This window comes from Oreochromis niloticus, linkage group LG6 (genome assembly GCF_001858045.2).
Source record: "Oreochromis niloticus isolate F11D_XX linkage group LG6, O_niloticus_UMD_NMBU, whole genome shotgun sequence".
Lineage (NCBI taxonomy): Eukaryota > Metazoa > Chordata > Actinopteri > Cichliformes > Cichlidae > Oreochromis > Oreochromis niloticus.
Window position 1 is genome coordinate 3,725,531 of NC_031971.2, and position 19,412 is coordinate 3,744,942.

The 19,412-nt window shown below is 45.9% G+C and overlaps 1 protein-coding gene across 1 annotated transcript; it reads right to left on the reverse strand.

The window, feature by feature from the left end:
* Positions 1-1,287: 1,287 nt before the first annotated feature.
* Positions 1,288-17,567, reverse strand: pex6 (peroxisomal biogenesis factor 6). The gene is made up of 18 exons (XM_003456553.5): positions 17,010-17,567; positions 15,831-16,436; positions 14,451-14,620; positions 14,279-14,362; positions 13,452-13,557; positions 10,771-10,892; positions 10,511-10,616; positions 10,166-10,368; positions 9,690-9,876; positions 9,302-9,378; positions 8,460-8,577; positions 7,796-8,001; positions 7,603-7,664; positions 6,352-6,460; positions 6,029-6,145; positions 2,427-2,504; positions 1,998-2,137; positions 1,288-1,586 (listed from the first exon to the last, which is right to left on the reverse strand). The coding sequence occupies exons 1-18, from the start codon at positions 17,565-17,567 to the stop codon at positions 1,450-1,452; spliced, it is 3,186 nt and encodes a 1,061-aa protein (XP_003456601.4). The 3' UTR covers positions 1,288-1,449.
* Between the last annotated feature and the right edge of the window lie 1,845 nt (positions 17,568-19,412).

A 19,412-nucleotide genomic window follows, 5' to 3' on the forward strand; every position in this document is an offset into this window, starting at 1 on the left:
GGGCACACAACATCATTAAGGACCGCACCCACCCACAGCACACAGATCACACACATATTAATTGTAAAGTCAGAACTGTTCAAAATAGAAGTTTATTTAGATGGTGCTAAGGACACATTTGTTAAAACACTTCCACCAGGCTGTCAGACGGGCTGCTATTGTTAATGATTTCAAACAAAGATACATAGACACCCCAGAGGTCCCTGATAAATTTAAAGCATGCAATTAAATAGTTGCAGGATCACATCATGGCTTCTATTCTTTGGACATGTAATACCAACAACCCCTGCCCCCAGGTGGATAAATTACATCTATTATAACAGCCCCAAAAAGTTGATTCTGTTCATCTGGACGTAGCGCTTGGTGGGAGAAACGTTTCATCACTCATCCAAGTGACTTCTTCAGTCTCAGCTGACTGCAGTTTTCCCCAATCTTATAAACAGTACATTTGCATAATGACAGAAACCAGCCCACTGAAGGAACAATGGGCTGGGAGGTCAGTTTATGATCATTAATATGCAAATTCTCATGATCATTGAACAAAGCTCACTGACCAATGGCCATGAGTCCCATTCACAGAGAGTTGGGGGAATGGCTGCAATCACAGCATTGCAAGATGGTGACAGATGTACCCTTAGGCCCCCTCCTCGATTCAGAGATGGTCTTTCCCTTTTCACGTAAATGGTCTCCCTTGACTCGGCGCTCAAACCAGTGTTCCTCGCTGTCCAGGAAATGAAAAGGAATAAAGTTTAAAGTAAAAGTAGAAAGTATAACATGGCACTTTGGGAACTATGAGTATCACTAACATGGCTGTCAAAAGGGTCCAACAGATTATCTTAAACATGTCTGCTGCTGATTCCTGTTTTGTGGGAGTTTACGGTATCATCAGCTTTGTTCATGGTAGTTACATGTGAAACACTGGCTGCAACTTTGACCTATGCATGCTTACATGCATGACAGAGACAAGAAGGAAAGCAGGCTGTGTGGCGAGCATTGCAGGTGGAACCATGGCTCCAGCACAGAAATAGAAAGATCTTCCTTAACAGCATTAAGCTGCCTCTCAGATTTACTGAAGGTGCTGAAATACCATTCCAGATCTTTCCGATGTCCCGCTTATGTGGCAATTACAAATAATGATGGCAGCTCCACCAAACACAGTGAAATTCTACACCAGTTTTCATCCACCCAGTCCAGGGTCACAGTGAGCCTATAGGCTGCGAGAGGCCGGGCACACCCGGGACAGACTGACGGTCCGTCACACGGCTAACACAGAGACAGACAAACCACTTTTCATTAGTGTCTTTATTAATTAAATATATTACCAACTTCTGTTTACATGATTTACATTGCCGTGCAGTATTGTACAGCAGTGATTTTTCTGAGGTGATTTAAATGAAACTAACTGTTGAACATCTGTCAGCCCCATGACAAACAGATGTCTGTGTGTTTCTACTTTGCAGCGAGTTTTTGTTGAATGTCTTTGTATCGCAGGAGCTCCTCATCAGAAACTGATGACTTGAAGTTTTCTAAAGCAGTGGAGAAATCCTCAGTGGAGAGGAGGACAGGAGAGTCTTCAGAGTCTAGACCTGACATCGAGAGAGGAAGGGATGGAGAGGGTAAAAGGTTTGAAGGGAGAACAGAGAAGAGCAGACAGGTAAGTCGCGCCGATCTCACCACCTGTTCAAAAGCTTAAAGATGTGGAACAGTGATCTTTTTGCATCATTTTTGTTAGACCAGCAGAATCAGCTGTTAACAGGCACAACTTTCAGCTGGCAGACTGCAGTTTGACATGGCACTCAGTTTTCTATACATATAGTCCATCAGTGTTTACTACAAACAACAACAAGCACAGAAAGAGAAACAGGAAGTGCATCTTTTGTGATCAAATTTTTGTTGTTTTTACACAAACAATCAGTTCCACATTTATCTTCTCAAATTTAGCCAACTTTTTCCCTTCTGTCCAACAGGGCAACATCATCCAAAAGTGCTTTCCTCACCGTCATTGATGAGAGAGATCTTCCTCTTGATGGCTGCCATCGTGGCATCTGAACAAAGAGCGTATAGGTCAGCACCGGTCATGTGAGCAGGGCAGCAGTCCACCACCTCTTGGAGATTCACAGCAGGGTCTAACTGAAACCTGGAACCAAGAAATAAGCTTGTGTTTTAAAAGATGAAGTTAAAGTATAGTACTTACCATTTAAATGGACTGATGCTACGTAAACACAAATTTTTCATGCTCATAATTTCATAATTTTATTTTAATCCGATGACAGGTTCACTGTACTGAAGCTGTGAAGACCAAAGTATTTTATGAAACATATGAGAATGAAATATGTCGGAGAAGAAAGGTCGATGGCTGTTTTTTGTGCCTAGCTTTTGTGCAGCTTGTGTAAAGGCCCGGCCTTCGCAGGAAGTGCTGTTCTTACGTTCTGAGGATGGCCTGAAAAACCTGCAGCTGGGAAACACGATCCTCATTGATTCCCATGTAGACCAGCTTATCAAACCTAAGAAGACAAAGTCCAGGAGAGGTTCAGACACACACTGAAATCAGAGAAATCCGTCTAATTGACTCCAAATGAAACAAAACGTTATATCTATAACTTCTGTTCCCTGAAGGAGAGGAACGAGGTACAACACATAAGTATTTGATATTACGCTCCCACGTGCCCTGGCTGAAGAAACCTTTATTCACGGCTTTAAAGCGAATGACCTGTGATGACATGCACACGGCCCTGCCTGCACATATACCCCGTGTCATCACAGGCATCCCTCAGTTCAATAGTCACTCTTCACCGAGCCAAGCTGTGTGGTAGGGCAACGTTGTGTTGTACCTTGTTCCTCTCCTTCAGGGAACAGAAGTTATAGATATAACTGTTCGTTCCCTTTCAGTCGATTCACTTGGTACGTCACATAAGTATGGGACATATGTACACGCCCCGCAGAGCTGTCACCAAACTAGGGTCGGACCACCTTAGCAGACCGAGCAAAAAGGATGGCATGAGCCACTGAAGGGGCCGTAACGTCCAACCGATAAAACCACAGAAAAGTGTGTGGTTATGCCCAACTAGCTGCAGCACAAATATCAGCTACAGGCACGCCTTTAAAAAGAGCCCATGAGGTCGCCATTCCCCTGGTGGAACGGGCTCTCACCCCCTGGGGCAAAGTAAGACCCTCGGTACTGTACGCCATTGAGATAGCTTCTATAATCCAGTGGGACAGCCTCTGTTTAGACCAGGGGTGTCCAACTCCAGGCCTCGAGGGCCGGTGTCCTACATTAACCTAACCACGGGTCTCAGCCAGCAAACCCCTTTCAAAGAACGTATGGCAAGGGGATGTGCACCTGGTGTCACCCTGTCAAAGTCAATATGACAAGCAGATATAGCTGCTAAATAAACCTTAACTGTAGAAAATGAAAGGGCCTTATCCAGCAGCTCCTGCAGGAATGTCAACACATCCACAACGGAGCACTGGAATGGGAGAGTGTGGCGGTCTCAGCAACATCGCTCCAAGGCCTGCTATTTGTGAGGGTACCAGCCTCTAGTGGATGCTGCAGTAGCAATCAAGTTTGACCAGGTAAGCATGAAGGCACCACAGACCCGGCGTGGGTGAATCACGGGTGAGAGGAGGTGCCTGCGGAGAGGAAGCTGCCAAGGACTCACTGCTAGCAGACCAATTATCTCTGCATACCATGACCTTGTGGGCCACCAAGGGGCCACTAGAATCAGAGAAAGACACTGGTGAGCCACTCTCTCTAGAACTGGAGATATCATTGCCACCGGGAGAAATGCATACAGGAGCACGTCTGGCCATTGGTGCGCTTGCGCGTCCATGCCCAAGGGTTCAACGTGGTCAATTATGGAGAAGAACAGGGGGCAGTGAGTGTTTACCCTGGAGGCAAAAAGATTGGTGCAATTTGCACCTTGCCAAACAGATCCCAAATCTGGGCCACTATCAAAAGGGTGGAACCTCCATTCCCTCACCAGAGGACCCCCTGTGGAGAGAAGGTCTGGCCCCAGGTTCAAATGGCCCATAACATAGGTGGCTCTCAGAGACATAAAACGAACACTGCACCATAACAGTAGAGAGTAAGACAGCTTCAACAGGGGAAGGGAGCGTCTTCCTCCCTGCCTGTTTATGTAAGAGACCTCTGTTGATTTGTCTGTACTGACTAGGACATGCTGGCGCCTCAGAACTGGACAGAAATGAGCTCTCATTTGTGCATCTCATCACCAGCCATCTACCGGTCACAGCAGATGGCCCCGCCCCTCCCTGAGCCTGGTTCTGCTGGAGGTTTCTTCCTGTTAAAAGGGAGTTTTTTCTACCCACTGTCGCCAAAGTGCTTGCTCATAGGGGGTCATATGATTGTTGAGTTTTTCTCTGTATGTATTATTGTAGGGTCTACCTTACAATATAAAGCGCCTTGAGGCAACTGTTGTTGTGATTTGGCGCTGTATAGATAAAACTGAATTGAATTAAAATGCTTGAGAGCCAAGAACACTGCTAGCAGCTCTAAGTGGTTGATGTGCAGATCACGCTGGACTGTAGTCTAGATCCCTCTCACTGATGTGCCCTAGCACAGCACTCCCCACCCCCTTAGGGAAGCATCTGTGGACACCACCTTGTGAAACAACACCCTGATGTAGCACCCCGGCTCCCTACAGGACCAAGAGCTAGCGTGCAAGATGCAGCACTGAAACGCTCTCATCTTTAACAATTCAAGTGGCACTACAGTGATCATAGATGCCATCATGCCCAACAAACGTAATATTGCTTGGAAATGCAGTCTGCACCCCAGCTGAAACTAAGTAAATCAGCAATGAAATGCAGCCGACAAACATGCGCAGCTGGAAAGCAAGCATATTTCCAAACCGAGGAAAGAAATGTCCTGACTCTGAACTAGCAAGCTCTTTGAAAGTTCACAGAGAAACCCAGTGCCTGAATATTTGACAGAACCAGTGACAGCTGTGTCGCCACCTACTCTCTGGAGCAAGCTACGAGACCCCAGTCATCTACATAGGCTAAGATGCAAATGCCTCTCTCTCTCTGAGGAGTGCCAATGCTGCCTTGGCACATTTTGCGAAGGTGCGAGGAGTGAGAGACAACCCGAATGGCAGCACCAGGTATTCGTAAGCTACGCCCTCGAATCCAAACCTCAGAAACTGCCTATGGTTCGGGTGTATATTCACAAGAAAATAAGCATCTATTAGATCAGTTGGTCTGAAACAATCCTCCAGGCCGACTGCATTCAAAAGCTGATTGTTAGCATCTTGACCTTGTACCTTCGTAAATATTTGTTCAAGACTCGCAGGCCGAGGTCCCAGCGGGCTTTCATCAGGAACCAGCAATCTGAGCTCCGCCAGGCACATCACCTGGTACATCTGGAACATAGTGACGGAGCTCATGACTCGGATGAAGCCGGGGCCCCAGACTCAGAGAGGAGAGGGTCATGGAGTGCGACAACCGTATGTCCCAGCACTTTCTCCACAAACATTACCCGTCTTTCCAAGCTCGAACGCCAGAGCTAGTGACAAAATAACAGGCTTCGGCTCCATCAATGCTCTCATAGCGTGGATAATCCCATGCATCGTGCTGGTCCCTGTCGTGCAAAGAGAAACCGCACCCCTGAGGACAGGGGCAAACAGAAGATTTTTGCTTTGCTTGCTTTGATTTGGTGTCCATTCTAAAACGCTAAGGAAAACTCGAAATTATCGCTCCACGGGCATCCTATGCACCAACTGTGCGTTGGAGGCTAAGACCAACAGGGGCAGTTAAGCTAACTTCAAGTCGGAAGACAACAGAGCTAAATAGAGAGGGGAGGACCCCATGCTTATGTGTTGTACCGAGTGAAACAACTGAAAGGGAACCAGAATTGCTTTATTGAAGAAGTCTTGAATTTAGGAATTGCAAACAAAAACTCATCAGGAAAAGTAATAAATCACATCACAATTCAACTAAGCAGCAGGGTAATTCTGTGGTTCATGTGAAGTGATGCAAACATAACTGTGTGTGAGTTAGTGAGAGCGCTGACCTGCCAGGTCTGAGCAGTGACTGGTCCAGAAGGTCTGGACGATTTGTGGCTCCGATTACAAAAACCCCACCAGATGAGTGCAGCGCATCAAGCTCAGCCAACAGCTGAGACACAACTCTGTACAAAAAGGCAAGTAAAATTTATCGATGGTACAAGAGCTGAGCACAGTAAATTATGTCTCTCGGTCAAGGTGCCAAAGAGTGCTTCCCAATAAAGAAAAAGGCAGGATTTATTTCTTTTGAACAAAAAGAAAAGAAAAAAAAATCAAAAACACCAAATATTATAAATATTCAAACAAAATAAAAATGAAGGCATGCACACACCTGTCCATCACCCCTCCAGAGTCTCCACTGCGCCCTCTGCTGGGAGCCAGAGAGTCTAGCTCATCAAAGAAGATGACGCAGGGAGCTGCTGAGTGTGCTCTGCGGAAAACTGATGACAACATCCACATCAGTCTACATGTACAAAAATATATAACATTTATTTAAAAATCTGTTCTAATTTAACCCTGGGTGATTCATTTTTGGAAACAAGAATATTTTTCACTGTAAATGCAGCAAAACAAAAAGAAGAACAGGAAGAGACGACTGTTTTGTTTTGTTTTTTAAAGTGAGCCATTTTAAAAAATAAACTTCAATTTTTTTGTAATGGCTTGAAGAAGGAGCGACAATCTGTCCAGGCGCTCTGCAGTACACACAAGTCGGATTTTTGTTTGAAGTCATGTTAAAATGAAACAATGTTCCAAGAAAAATAATAATGTGGCTTTATAGTAACTCAGTGAGTTTTCAGTCTCAGATAAATGGCCTGCATTTGTATAGCGCTTTACTTAGTCCCTAAGGACCCCAAAGCGCTTTACACATCCAGTCATTCACCCATTCACACACTGGCGATGGCAAGCTCCATTGTAGCCACAGCTGCCCTGGGGCGCACTGACAGAGGCGAGGCTGCCGGACACTGGTGCCACCGGGCCCTCTGACCACCACCAGTAGGCAAACATGGGGTTAGTATCTTGCCCAAGGATATTTGGCATGTAGCCTGGAGCAGCCTGGGATCGAACCACCGACCTTCTGGTTAGTGGCTGACCTGCTCTACAGCCACCCCCCCAGATGTCGGACGTTAGCTTAAATGGTAAATGGCCTGTATTTATACAGCGCCCTTACGGTCCCTAAGGACCCCAAAGCGCTTTACATATCCAGTCATTCACCCATTCACGCACACATTCACACACTGGTGATGGCAGCTACATTGTAGCCACAGCCACCCTGGGGCGCACTGACAGAGGCGAGGCCGCCGGACACTGGCGCCGCCGGACACTGGCGCCGCCGGACACTGGCGCCGCCGGACACTGGCGCCGCCGGACACTGGCGCCGCCGGGCCCTCTGACCACCACCAGTAGGCAACGGGTGAAGTGTCTTGCCCAAGGACACAACGACCAAGACTGTCCGAGCCGGGGCTCGAACCGGTAACCTTCCGATTACAAGGCGAACTCCCAACTCTTGAGCCACGATCGCCCCAGCTTAAACCTGACAATATTACCAAAGCAAATACGGTTGAATGTATAGACTAAGAAAGACCTTCTCTGATGTTTTCTTCACTCTGACCCACGTACATGTTGATGAGCTCTGGACCTTTGACACTAAAAAACAGAAGTAAAGGTGTCAGTGAACACTTGGCCATTAGCAGCAAATCTCAGCAAACAAATGCTGATTCTTTTCAGCGTGACACCTTTCTTCCTGTTTCGTTCTTATGAAGTGGAACTAAATCTACCTGAGGAAAGTCATGGAGCACTCAGTAGCCACAGCTTTGGCCAGCAGAGTCTTTCCTGTCCCTGGTGGTCCACACAGCAGGATTCCAGTCCGGTTCAGGTCCAGAGACAAGAGCTCAGGACACTGCAAAGGAAGCTGAACCGTGTCTAGGATCTCCTTCTTCACATGCTGGAGACCGCCGACATCCTCCCAGTGCACATTAGGTATCTACTCACAACACGGGACACAAAGGACAACAACGTGATGAAACAAGAAACAGCAGCTTCTTTCCAATTTATTAAGCTGCACCTGTGTGACACACACACACCTCCTCAGTGTATCTATACAACAGGAATGACTTAAACACAACTCTCTATTCTCACTGTAAACAGACAACCTGATGACACACAGAAGTCTTTACTGTTATATTCACTTTTTTTTGTAAATAAAGAATATTATGTTTACACAAACAAAGATCACTGCCTGTTGTGTCAGTTCATTTTTCCAAACATGGATTTGAATTTCTAAAAACTGAGTAAAGGTTATTCTTCTGCTTTAGTCGACTCCACCACAGTCTGCCACAGACAACCAGTCATGCACAACAAATTTGTGTGTGTGGCCTTATTAGGGGCGCTAGCAAAAACAATAAAAAATGGAAATATAACGTTCTTTTAGTCTTTGGTCACCTTCGGGGCCCCGATGGCCTTGGACAGGGTGTCCTGCAGGATCTCCAGAGCAGAGGTGAAGTCCTGGTTCAGGATGGTCACTCCGCTAGAGCACAGATCCTCCTGCTGCTGAGCACCACTGCACAAACAACAATAAAGACTGAACTACAGGCTGTTCAGCGAGACACCATTCTTCATTCTGTCACGATTAAGTATTCATTATTCATTGGGCGGTAACTCTCAGAGTAGAACAGCAGTATTTAAGACACAGACAACAGGATACGTAAGAGGCAAACAATTTACAAAGTAGCACTGTACTAACTGTTGTCAAGTGTCCTCAGTTCTTTAAGCATGAGGTATGCAGGGGTGAGGTAGACATGGTGCTGTGGAGAAGAAGCTGTCTCTCCATCTGAGGGTTCTACACCAGGGGTGGGGAACTCCAGGCCTCAAGAGCCGGTGTCCTCAGCATGTCTTGAAGTTCTCCAGAGGCCTGGCAATGAACTAATCATCTGATTCAGGTGTGTTGACCCAGGGTGAGATCTAAAACCTGCGGCCCTCGAGGCCTGGAGTCCCCCACCCCGGTCTACACCTTTTTCCAGGAGGCAGAAGGACGTTCAGTCGAGAGATGAGAGGGGAGCATTCAACCCTTCCATACTGAATTAGAGCTTCAGACACAAAACCCAAGAAGCTGAGAGCACCGAGCCACAGCGTTTAAATACGCCGCCGCCTCGCTGTTTCCAGGACCACAACCATCAAAACCAACATGTTTCAGAGACTGGGTTATAAACTACAGGTGATGAAGTATGACACATTTGATCTGGACTAGAAGGTAATCTTGTCCTGTAAGATGTAGTTATTCTCACCAGCTGTGGATCAGCCTCCTGTAGGCAGCTCTACCAGCCTCAACCAGCAAAGCACTGAGATCCCCCAACACAAAACCCTGTGGAGCAGAGGAAGAACATGTGGACTGAAACAGGAACCACACTCAGGAAGGGCAACCAGCATCGAAATCCAAATCCAACATGTGGATCCAACCAGCTGTGGCAACTCCTGAACACAGGAGCAGCTAGAAGAAGCTTTTAGGCTTTCATGGTTAGAAACAACCTGAAACCTTCCCCAGAGTAGCTTTACAAAGGTCTCTAATTTGGACCAACACAGCTGCCTAACATGTTTTCACCTGAACGGCTGAGCTTTAACGATAATCATTCTGCCCCAGTGGTGGTGTGAAGTAGAGTCGATGTCATTACGCACTGTGGTGAGTCTGGAGAGGTTCTCCAAGTTGACATCCTTCCCTAAGTGCAGGTCTCTGCTCAGGCTGGAAAGCATGGCACGCCGCTGCTCTTCAGTTGGACTCTCTATTGCTACCTGATGGACAAACGCTGCCATGATGCCTGCAGGCAAATCTCGAAGTTTGCAGACAGTTGCCACCATCACCACACTGAAAGATAACCACAGATACATTTCATTATATTCTGAGCCATGGCTCACACAGGAGACTTCCGGTTTGACTAAAAACACTTGTGCACGTCTCTGCTGCATGCTCTGAAGTAGAGCCGAGTGAAAGTGCAGCTGTTGGTGTGGCACCTAGTCAAACTCTGCGCTCCTGTAGTGGTGCATGGTTTACAGGTAGGGGATGTAATAAAAGGAAAGCTCATTTCATCAACATGATCACCTACTTGATAAGCTGGACCAGTGTATTTGAATGAGGGTTAGAGGCAGTCACTGACCTGGTGGGGGCACAGCTGAGCAGCTGGCAGAGCTTTGCCTGGACCCTGCAATCGCTCTCGGCAGCCCCTCGTGATCTGAGGACGAGCTGCAGGTTCCTGAGTAGCAGAACGCAGGGCTGCAGGGCCTCGGCCCTCTGAAACACTGACGCCAGCTTTACCTCAGAGGCTGCAGGACTGTCAGCGCACAGGCTCACACAGTCTACCTGCAAACGAGATACAACAGCAGCCAAACAATACGCTGCCTTTTATTTAAAGACAAAATATTCTCCTGCAGAGAGGAATTAAGAAGAATGTGCTGATGTCTAATTATCTTATGATTCTAAAACTTGAGCACGGCTGTTGTACCTTCAGCAGGTGGAGGTTTAGTCTGCCACTTGCTGCCCTCACTGCTGCCATCTTTCCACTTCCTGCAGCACCGTGAAGGAGGACAGTGCAACCAGACAGAGAGCTGCTGAGAGCAGACATGCAGCCAACATCAGCAGTGTGCCATCATGCATCCCTCTGTTACTGAACTAGGTTTGTTTATGTGAACTTCAAGCTCAGGTCCTATTGAGTTGTATTTTTCACTGCCTGCTGTTGTAAATCTGAGCAGACAGGTCGGTTACCTGTGCTGCAGGTGAGGCAGGATGGTGTCGATGAGGAGCTCCACAGTCTTGTTAAGGCCTGGAGGAGACAGAGCTGCTCCCTCCAGGAGAGAACATGGGACGGGGCTGTTTATAGATGTTCCCTGAGGAGATGGGGGGAAGCTGTCAGAGCAACAACGCTGACTAACAACAGCTTAGATTTAGAAAAGACTGCACCGTGAGTAAGATCCCTGCAAACAAACAGTCTCATTTACTTGCTGTGATAAATCAACAGTGCCTGCAACCCTGTTATCCCCGAGCTAAGGCAAATAAGGCAGAATATAAGAAGTGCAGGCACAGAGGACATGAAAGACACACACACATGAACGAGGGACAAAAATAATAATAAAACTGAGAAGGAAAGAAAAACTACAAAGACAGGAAACATGACAACAAAACACTGAAGATGGAAATGGAGATCAAATAAAGAAAAAACACAAAGATGTAGAAAAATTATCAAGCGAAAAAAGAAAAAAGACTTTCGGCACATTTTATAACAAAATACACACAACTCACGTTTCATCAGTGCATCTATTGTGAGTCAGGGCTCCCCTGAGCTAGCATCCTCAGACACAGCTAAGCTGCTGTCTGACACTTTGGGAAAAGAGCCTTTATTGGACAGATAGAGTGAAGACAGACATGAAGGCAGGGACACAGAGAGGGAAGCGGGTCGGACTCGAACCCACTGACTCTAAAAATGGGTTTATTCAACGGTTTAACTAAAGCATTGAGATCAGTTGGCTGACATGGCCACTAAACCATATCTGGAAAAACTCTAGTAGCTTTTACAGGATGTGTTACACTGAAGTATTCACCAATCAGTTTCACAGCATTCAGCTGCATCTGAGCAGACAGTCCAACCCTGTACACTTCAAAATGAATGGTAAACAGACTGATTCTTATATAGTGCTTTTCTACTCTCCCGGAGTACTCAAAGCGCTCTATACAACACGCCACATTCACCCAATCACAGCCATTCACACAAGCACTGTCTCTAAACTGAGTGCTTTCTAACTACATTCACACTCCAATGGATGCATCGGAGAGCAACTTGGGGTTCTTGCCAGGGACTGAACCACCAACTTTCCGATTAGTAGGCAACCTGTTCTACCTCCTGAGCTACAGCCACCCATAAATGCTACTTGGACCAGTAATCCCACAATCATTCATGAACATCAGTAACCCAGTTTCACTGGCAGCCATATCCAAAATAAGTATTGAACACATTACCAACTAAACGGATGTGTAAAAGTGCTGCTGTCCATAAATGTCCATACAAATGTCCATAAATGATGAAATGGCACGGGGAGACAGTACTGAACACATGAAGAAAGGGAGCTGCAAACAGGCACCAGCTGAACCCGATCAGTAATCAGAAAGCAACACTCAGTGCAGATATCAGCTGGTTCAGTCCCAACTGATGGCCTATAAAAAGGCGTCACACAAGAAATGATGGTCAGACCACTGAGCTCTCTCAAGACCTTCACAGCCTTTTTGTTGCAAACATACTGATGGCATCGCTTACAGAAGAATTTCTGAAGTGAGCACTGCTGGAGACCAGAACATCTAAAAACTCTCTCACTCGCTCTGTCTCGCTGCCGTTACCGTCACTCCCAAAACTCTCCCCTCTTCCTAAACAACCAAATCTCACGTGTTGACTTTTTTTTTTTTAATTGGTCGACATGGTGCATTTTTCCACCGATAGCAAAGAGGTGGCTTTTTTTCTTTCTTTACTGTTTTCGCGCTGTCCTTAGAAAACACTTAAAACACACACACACAAAAACGTGACGACAGTATTTAGAAAAAAGCGTGGCTTATATATATTATCATAACTCTGGATTTACTGGCCTGTAATTAAAATGTAAAAACTTTGAAGTCCGAACTTTCAGTGTGGGCTGAAATAGAGACTCAGCGTGGCTGCAGCTTGTTGCTGTGTCAGCTTACATCAGTCATGTGATTTGGAGGTGCAGCGTGTCCGTGGACCACAGAGGGTTAATAACACTCACCTTCCTTCCATTTCCAGAGTGTAACATCCAACCACCTGTGTAAAATCAGAAATTCCCATGGTGTTGTTCAAAATGTGCTCTGGCACAATCATAAGCATCGCTTGCTACTGAAAACAAGAAAAAAGCCGGTCCTGCTATGGGCTGAACCATTTGTTAATGGTGGAGGGGGGGGGACACTATGCAATATATTCAGTTTTAGCATTTATATTCACTGTTTGTATGCACTTGCCACCCCATGCCACCCTTCTAGATCCGCCCCTGATCAGCTCCCCATAAACTGGCCATGGCCAGCTGCTGCCCTCGGGATTTCAGACAGAGTGAAAAGAATTACTGAGAGTTGTCCAAGGGGCCGAGGGGCTGACATGTGGAGAGCCACAGAAAGACTAAGGACCTGCAGGTGCAATAGTTTCAAAGAAAACACAAGTAATCCACTCAACCATGACTTGTATGCACGTTCATCACACATAGCTGAAGGAAAAAGCGTGTTGAAGAGTGTTTAAAGTTAGCTGAAGAACATTTAGACAAGCCTGTGAAACACTGGTCTGGTCAGATGAGACCAAAATCAAAGTCTCTGGATCCAATAACACACCGCATGTTTGGAGCACACAGAGGAAATGAAATAAAGAAGAATGACTGAGGTTAGCTGTCACTGTTCACCAAATAGAGCGAGGTGTGCTGTCTGCTGGCCAAGTAAGCTCCTCCTCCTTCTTCTCTTCCTGCAGATGAGCACACCTTCTGCACCCTGAAGAACAGCACCGGACACCTGAAGACGTTCAGAGGAAACACACTTTTCACTGAACAGTCACAGACAGAGTGATGCAGTGCATTAGCTACGTCAGTCTGAGGTCAGTAAACAGTTTCTAACTGCAGCCGTCTCTGGTGCCCTCCAAATAACACACAGCATCCTCCACTGCACCAAAGAATAAAACAGTTAAACATTAGTTTTCTCTCGTCTGAGCTTTGTTGATTTACTCTTACAGAAATCTGATGATTATGATGGCCTAAATGAATCCACACCATGGAGTCACATTAACTGTCTGGGTCTTTGGTTGCTTAATAAGCTGTAGTGGGAGATTGCAGCCACTCCTCCTCCTCAGCCTGTTTCGACGAGAATTCAGAATTCATTTGAATTCATCTGATTTCTCAGGATTTTTCTGCCTATTGTTTAGAGCTCAGCTCAGACAAAATGGTTATTGTGGATGATTTTAACATTAATTTAGAAACTTAAAGCCTCAAAGTGGTTTTTGATCTATTAGACTCAATTTGCTTCTCTCCAAATGTAAATGAACCCACCCACCAATGTTGTTCTGACATTTAACAGTATTCTCGGAGAAACCTCGTCTGATCATTTTATTTATTAAAATGTTTGAATTATTTTTTCAAAAGCTTTGATCTTTAACAAAAAAAGGTGCTCCTAAGAAACACTGATCTGATTTAGGTAATGAGCATAAAGACTTGTGTTATTAACCAGTAGTAAGCGGCACCTGTGGATCCCCTCAGAGTGGGTCTCGAGCAGGTCTGGATGGTTTCCAGCTGGAACAGTCAGAACGTCTCCTGGTGACACCAGCCTGAAACGAGCCCGGACAAACTGCTGGAGTAAAACAGTGCTGCTTTCTTTCTACATGTTAAGGACACTGTTTGGATGCATCAGTCAACCTGGGAGTGCAGAAATGTTGAGCCAGCAGGTTGTCATAGCAGCCCAGGTTGTTGTAGAGTGGAGAGGTGACCGGCTGGATGTGGAGCTCGCTGGCATACGGTGGAGAAGCCAAGCGGCAGAACGTGTCAGAGCGGCAACCACCGGGCTGTGGAGGAGGGGGGTCCCATCTCTGAGACCAGACGAGAGACAGAAACAAAAATAAAAAACCAAACACTGACGATTTGCTGATGGGATGAAACTTTTTTTTTTTGGCTTCACAGCAAGAAGGTCCTGGGTTCAAATTCAGGATATTTATGGTGTGAAGTGTACAACCCTGAATAACTTTAAGAAGAAGGAAGGATCAAAACAGTTCAACTGATTAAAAATGAGTCTTCAACAAATATAAAATGCCTGCTGGTGCCAGCTATTACACCGACACTATATTTGAATGAATTTGGAATCCTGGAATATAATAAACTCTTCCAGATTAATGGATTATCAGACAATCAGACCTATACGAAAAGAGCGACCTTCAAAGGTCAGACGACTGGTGAACATTGGCACTAATGCAGTCTATCAGACAGCTGATTCCTCTGTGAGCGCCCGCTGAGCGCTGAAAACATTCGTGCTGTTGGTTAAACAGATATAAAGACACGCTGTGTTTCTTCTTAGTTTGGAACGTCTGGGTCTGAAAACACACAACTCTCCTGTCAGAGGTGCAGTGTGCTTTGAATTTAAAAACCTGATATTCGAATGTATCTGAGGAAACAGACTTGCTCACAGCTGTGCAGTAATTTATTTATCCGACTCTGCTGGATCCAGCTGGTGGCTGTGCTTATAGTTTTCCAAACACATGTTTCCAAGTTGAACATACTGTTTGTGGCCCATGTCTGGTAAGGATGAGCAAAAGGTTAATGATAGCAAGCAAACCCTGACTGGTTCATACTCTTACCTACTTCTTTTTTTTAAGTGCGGACCAACTAGAGAACAACGGGCCCGTGGGCACAGACGTGTTACGACGGGGCAACCAAGAATAAAACTGATAGACTGGGAGTTACCATGCACTTACTCTGAAAGTTCAGCCTGGCTCTCTCAGTCTTGGATGGGCTTACTGGTTAGGTGTTGTGGTTCCTGACATAATTTAACTGCCTCCTCACAGCAATGCACTCCTTGGCTGCAGCTGGTGACATTTCTTCTGCTCTGAAGACTCGCTGTGAGCTGGTGAGCTACTCTACATTCAACTGGTTTGCTCATCGAGGCTACGGAGCAGAACAAGGACGACTGCCACCAGGTGCAGTCCACCCACAATGCAAAAAACCCACTGTGCAGATGGCTAGCTAATCTGTTATCTGTTTACAGTTGCTTGTTTATTGAAGTGTTTGCAGAGTGTGTTAAAGCACCTTCATCCTGAGCATAAAGCTGTTCACAGGGATCACTTCTCCTTCAGTCATGTTGAACCACAGAGTAGGTGAGATGAGGCCCAGGTTGTCATGGCTCTGTAGTTCTGGACTTGGTGGCAGATCCATCACCACCACAGAGACCAGCCTCTCCCTGCAGATGGCCCCCGTGACATCGCCCTCTCCTATGGGTCCTCTGGATTCGCCGAGCTTCGACAGTCTTACCCACTCCTGGTTGAAAAGCCCCAGTCTGAGAAGCAGCTGTTTGGTCACAAACACACAACTGTCCAGATCCACGGCTACCCCGTGTTGTTCTTTGAGCTCGAGCCATCGCTGGGTGTCCATTACCCGAACTTCCACTCTGCATAGCAGTGGACACGGGACACCTGGGAACCCAGAATCCAGCACGCTCCTGTTATCAAGCAGACATGGGCCAGCACAAAGGCCATCAACGTAATGAGCAAAGTCTGACACACAGAGTCTGAGCGGCCTGCAGGGTGGGGGGGTGACTGAATCCCAGCAATCTGTCAGAACCAGAGACGTATCAGCTGTGATCCTCCCCTGTCTTACAGGACTGCACTCCAGCACCAGCAGCTCCAACAGCTGATGCTGCACCATGAACAGAAAACAGAAGCAAATCAGTCTGTATTCTCACATCTTCTCTATCATATCTCTATTTTGGAGCTGTAACAAGAAGCTGCTCAGTGAAAAATGATTCACTGCGATTATTAGAATCAGTGAATCGCTAAATTTAGAGCTTTGAACAAAACAAATAACATGCGTTTAAGTACTCAATCAGTCCTGCTCTTTGTCTTCAGCTGCCACATAAACATCAGACTATCAAAGATCCAAATGAGAGCATTGTGTTTAAAATATTAAAGGGCGGGCGAGATGGCCTCAGAATGATTTCACCATAATTCTAACATTTACAAGTGTAAGTAAATAAAGGGCCTTTTCCATCCTCGTCTTACTAATATGACGTGTGAATCTAAAGCAACAAGCATCACTACATGAGTCAAATATAAGTAAAACACGTAGGCTAACCTGCACTGTGGAAGTATCATAAACATTTGTTGCTAGTTAAAACAAACATTATCAGTTGAAAACAGAAACGATGTTTACAGCATTTCTTCACAGTGGGATTCTAAATCAGTGTGGGGACAATCTGGCTCTGAACATCACCTGTCCTGGGTCTTCTCCCAGGATTGTATGTCGGGGGAGCAGCAGCGGGTCTCCTTGCCGAGCCAGCAGCCAATGTCCCGGGCGGCAGAGTTCCAGCAACCTGTCGCTGAACTGCTCCGATCCAGCCAGGCGGAGGCTCTGCCTGCTGCGGGCTCCAACTACGACTCTGTCCAGGCTGACGGGCTCCATAGCTCGGACGGTTCCGGTACCTCTGAACTGCTGGAGCCCGTGGTGCCGCAGGAAAAGCCGGCTGGTAAAGAGCCGAACCCGTGGCGCTGACTCGGTGTTGGCTGTAGGACAGGTCACTCCGTCGGCCGTCTCTTCCTCGGTAGTTTGGTGAACACGCAGCAAAATGCCCGTCCTGCCGGAGCCCTGAGGCCCCTCAGGCGTGAAGAGGACGGTCGGCGGATCAGTGTCATTTAGGAAGACACGGTCCAAGTGTGGTTTTAACATCAAAACATCCAGAGGACTGAGGTGAGACGGGAAAGTCTCCAAATAACCCAGCTCAACCTGAACCGCCATAACTAATCTTCTTCGTTGCCTCTGCCGCTTCCTCATTACTGCGACCCAGCGGACGAGTAGAGGTACTACAAGAGAACCTGAGGACGAGCTCGATGCTTGGGTTTTCGTTTCTTTTCATTACATCTAACGATATACTGCCGTGTTGGGCAAGTTACTTTGAAAAAGTAATTAATTATAGTTACTAGTTACTTCTTCAAAAAAGTAACTGAGTTAGTAACTGAGTTACAAGATTCTAAAAGTAATTAATTACTTGAAAAGTAACTATTGTGTTACTTTAAAAAAAATGTTTAACCCTGTGGGGTCCAGGGTATAATTGGCCATTTTTAACTACTTTTGATTTTCCGTCTACATTTCACCTTTAAAAACTATTTACTTTGCCTTGTTTGGTATCATCCTTTTCAGCACAACCTCAAGTGTCTGAATTTAGTCATGTTTTGACATACTGTATTAACACAATTGATCCAAAATCAGAGTCTAAGGAGCTTGGAAAGAAAAGCGTCTGGACTTCTTTGAGTTGCTTGAAGACGTTTCACCTCTCATCCGAGAAGCTTCTTCAGTTCTAAGGTCAATTGGTGGGGAGTCCCAGATTTAAACCCAGTGGGAGTTTCCCCCCCAAAGAGGGACAAAGGACCCCCTGATGATCCTCTACCTAATCACATGAGCCAAGGTGTGAAAGCGGGTGTGGGTCCTAATCAGCCAGGGTTTCGGGTGAGCTCATTGTGAAACCTGGCCCCACCCTATCATGTGATTTCCTGAGGTCAGATGGCCCAGGATGTGAGTGGGCGTTAAGGCGTCTGGGAAGGGAACTCAAAACTGGATTATAGATGGCAGACAGTTGGTGTCGTAAACCACCACCTCTGTTCAAAGATGGTCGCTCACAGTGGACATAGATGGCTTCTTTCACTCCTCTTTCAAACCATCTGTCCTCTCTGTCCAAAATGTGAACATTGGCATCCTCGAAAGAGTGACCTTTGACCTTTAGATGCAGATGAACTGCTGAGTCTTGTCCTGTGGAGGTGGCTCTTCTATGTTGTGCCATGCGCTTGTGAAGTGGCTGTTTGGTCTCTCCGATGTAGAGGTCTGGGCATTCCTCACTGCACTGTACAGCATACACCACATTGTTAAGTTTGTGTTTAGGAGTTTTGTCTTTCGGGTGAACCAGTTTCTGTCTGAGTGTGTTGCTGGGTCTGAAGTACACTGGGATGTCGTGCTTGGAGAAAACTCTCCTGAGTTTCTCTGATACACCGGCTACATAGGGGATGACAATGTCTTCAAGCAACTCAAAGAAGTCCAGACGCTTTTCTTTCCAATCTCCTTAGACTACGATGACCTGGATGACTGAGAACCTTCACAGACATCTAAAATCAGACAAAAAAATGAGTAGAAAAAGTTATAATTTTTACTGTAACAACCACATACATGTTTATTGAATCATATTTCATAACTTTAAATGCAAATATAAATTGTCAATTTTAAAATCATATGCACATGTTTTGCAAACAACAATTTATATTTGCATTTAAAGTTATGAAATATGATTCATTGACATTTTACCCTTTTTAAATAACAATTTCAAACTATTTACAGAACAATCAGCTGTTCTTCAATAAGATGCCACACAAATTATTTGTGCCACTCCAAAAAAATCATTTCTGTCCACTATAAAGGAGAACATCACAGCCTGATACCTGCAGGTCTGACAGCAGCAGGTGTGTCACTCCTGTTTCTACCCGGAGACAGCAGTCGCCTCATTGTTCTGACACACAACACAACTATCCACAACACTACACACTAACTACACAAGACAACACATTAACTACACACTCCAAACACGCTAAACGTCACAAATCTCTCACATCTCAAAACTCGCTCTCTCTCTCT

What these genes read in the sequence shown, in the direction of transcription:
- pex6 (XM_003456553.5), bottom strand. Translation starts at nt 17,567, where the DNA reads ATGAGGAAGCGGCAGAGGCAACGAAGAAGATTAGTTATGGCGGTTCAG. An exon ending in TGGGAGAAGACCCAGGACAG is followed by an intron (nt 16,437 to 17,009) that starts GTGATGTTCAGA and finishes TTCATGGTGCAG; the next exon opens with CATCAGCTGTTGGAGCTGCT. An exon ending in TTTCAGGCCATCCTCAGAAC is followed by an intron (nt 2,138 to 2,426) that starts GTAAGAACAGCA and finishes TCTTGGTTCCAG; the next exon opens with GTTTCAGTTAGACCCTGCTG.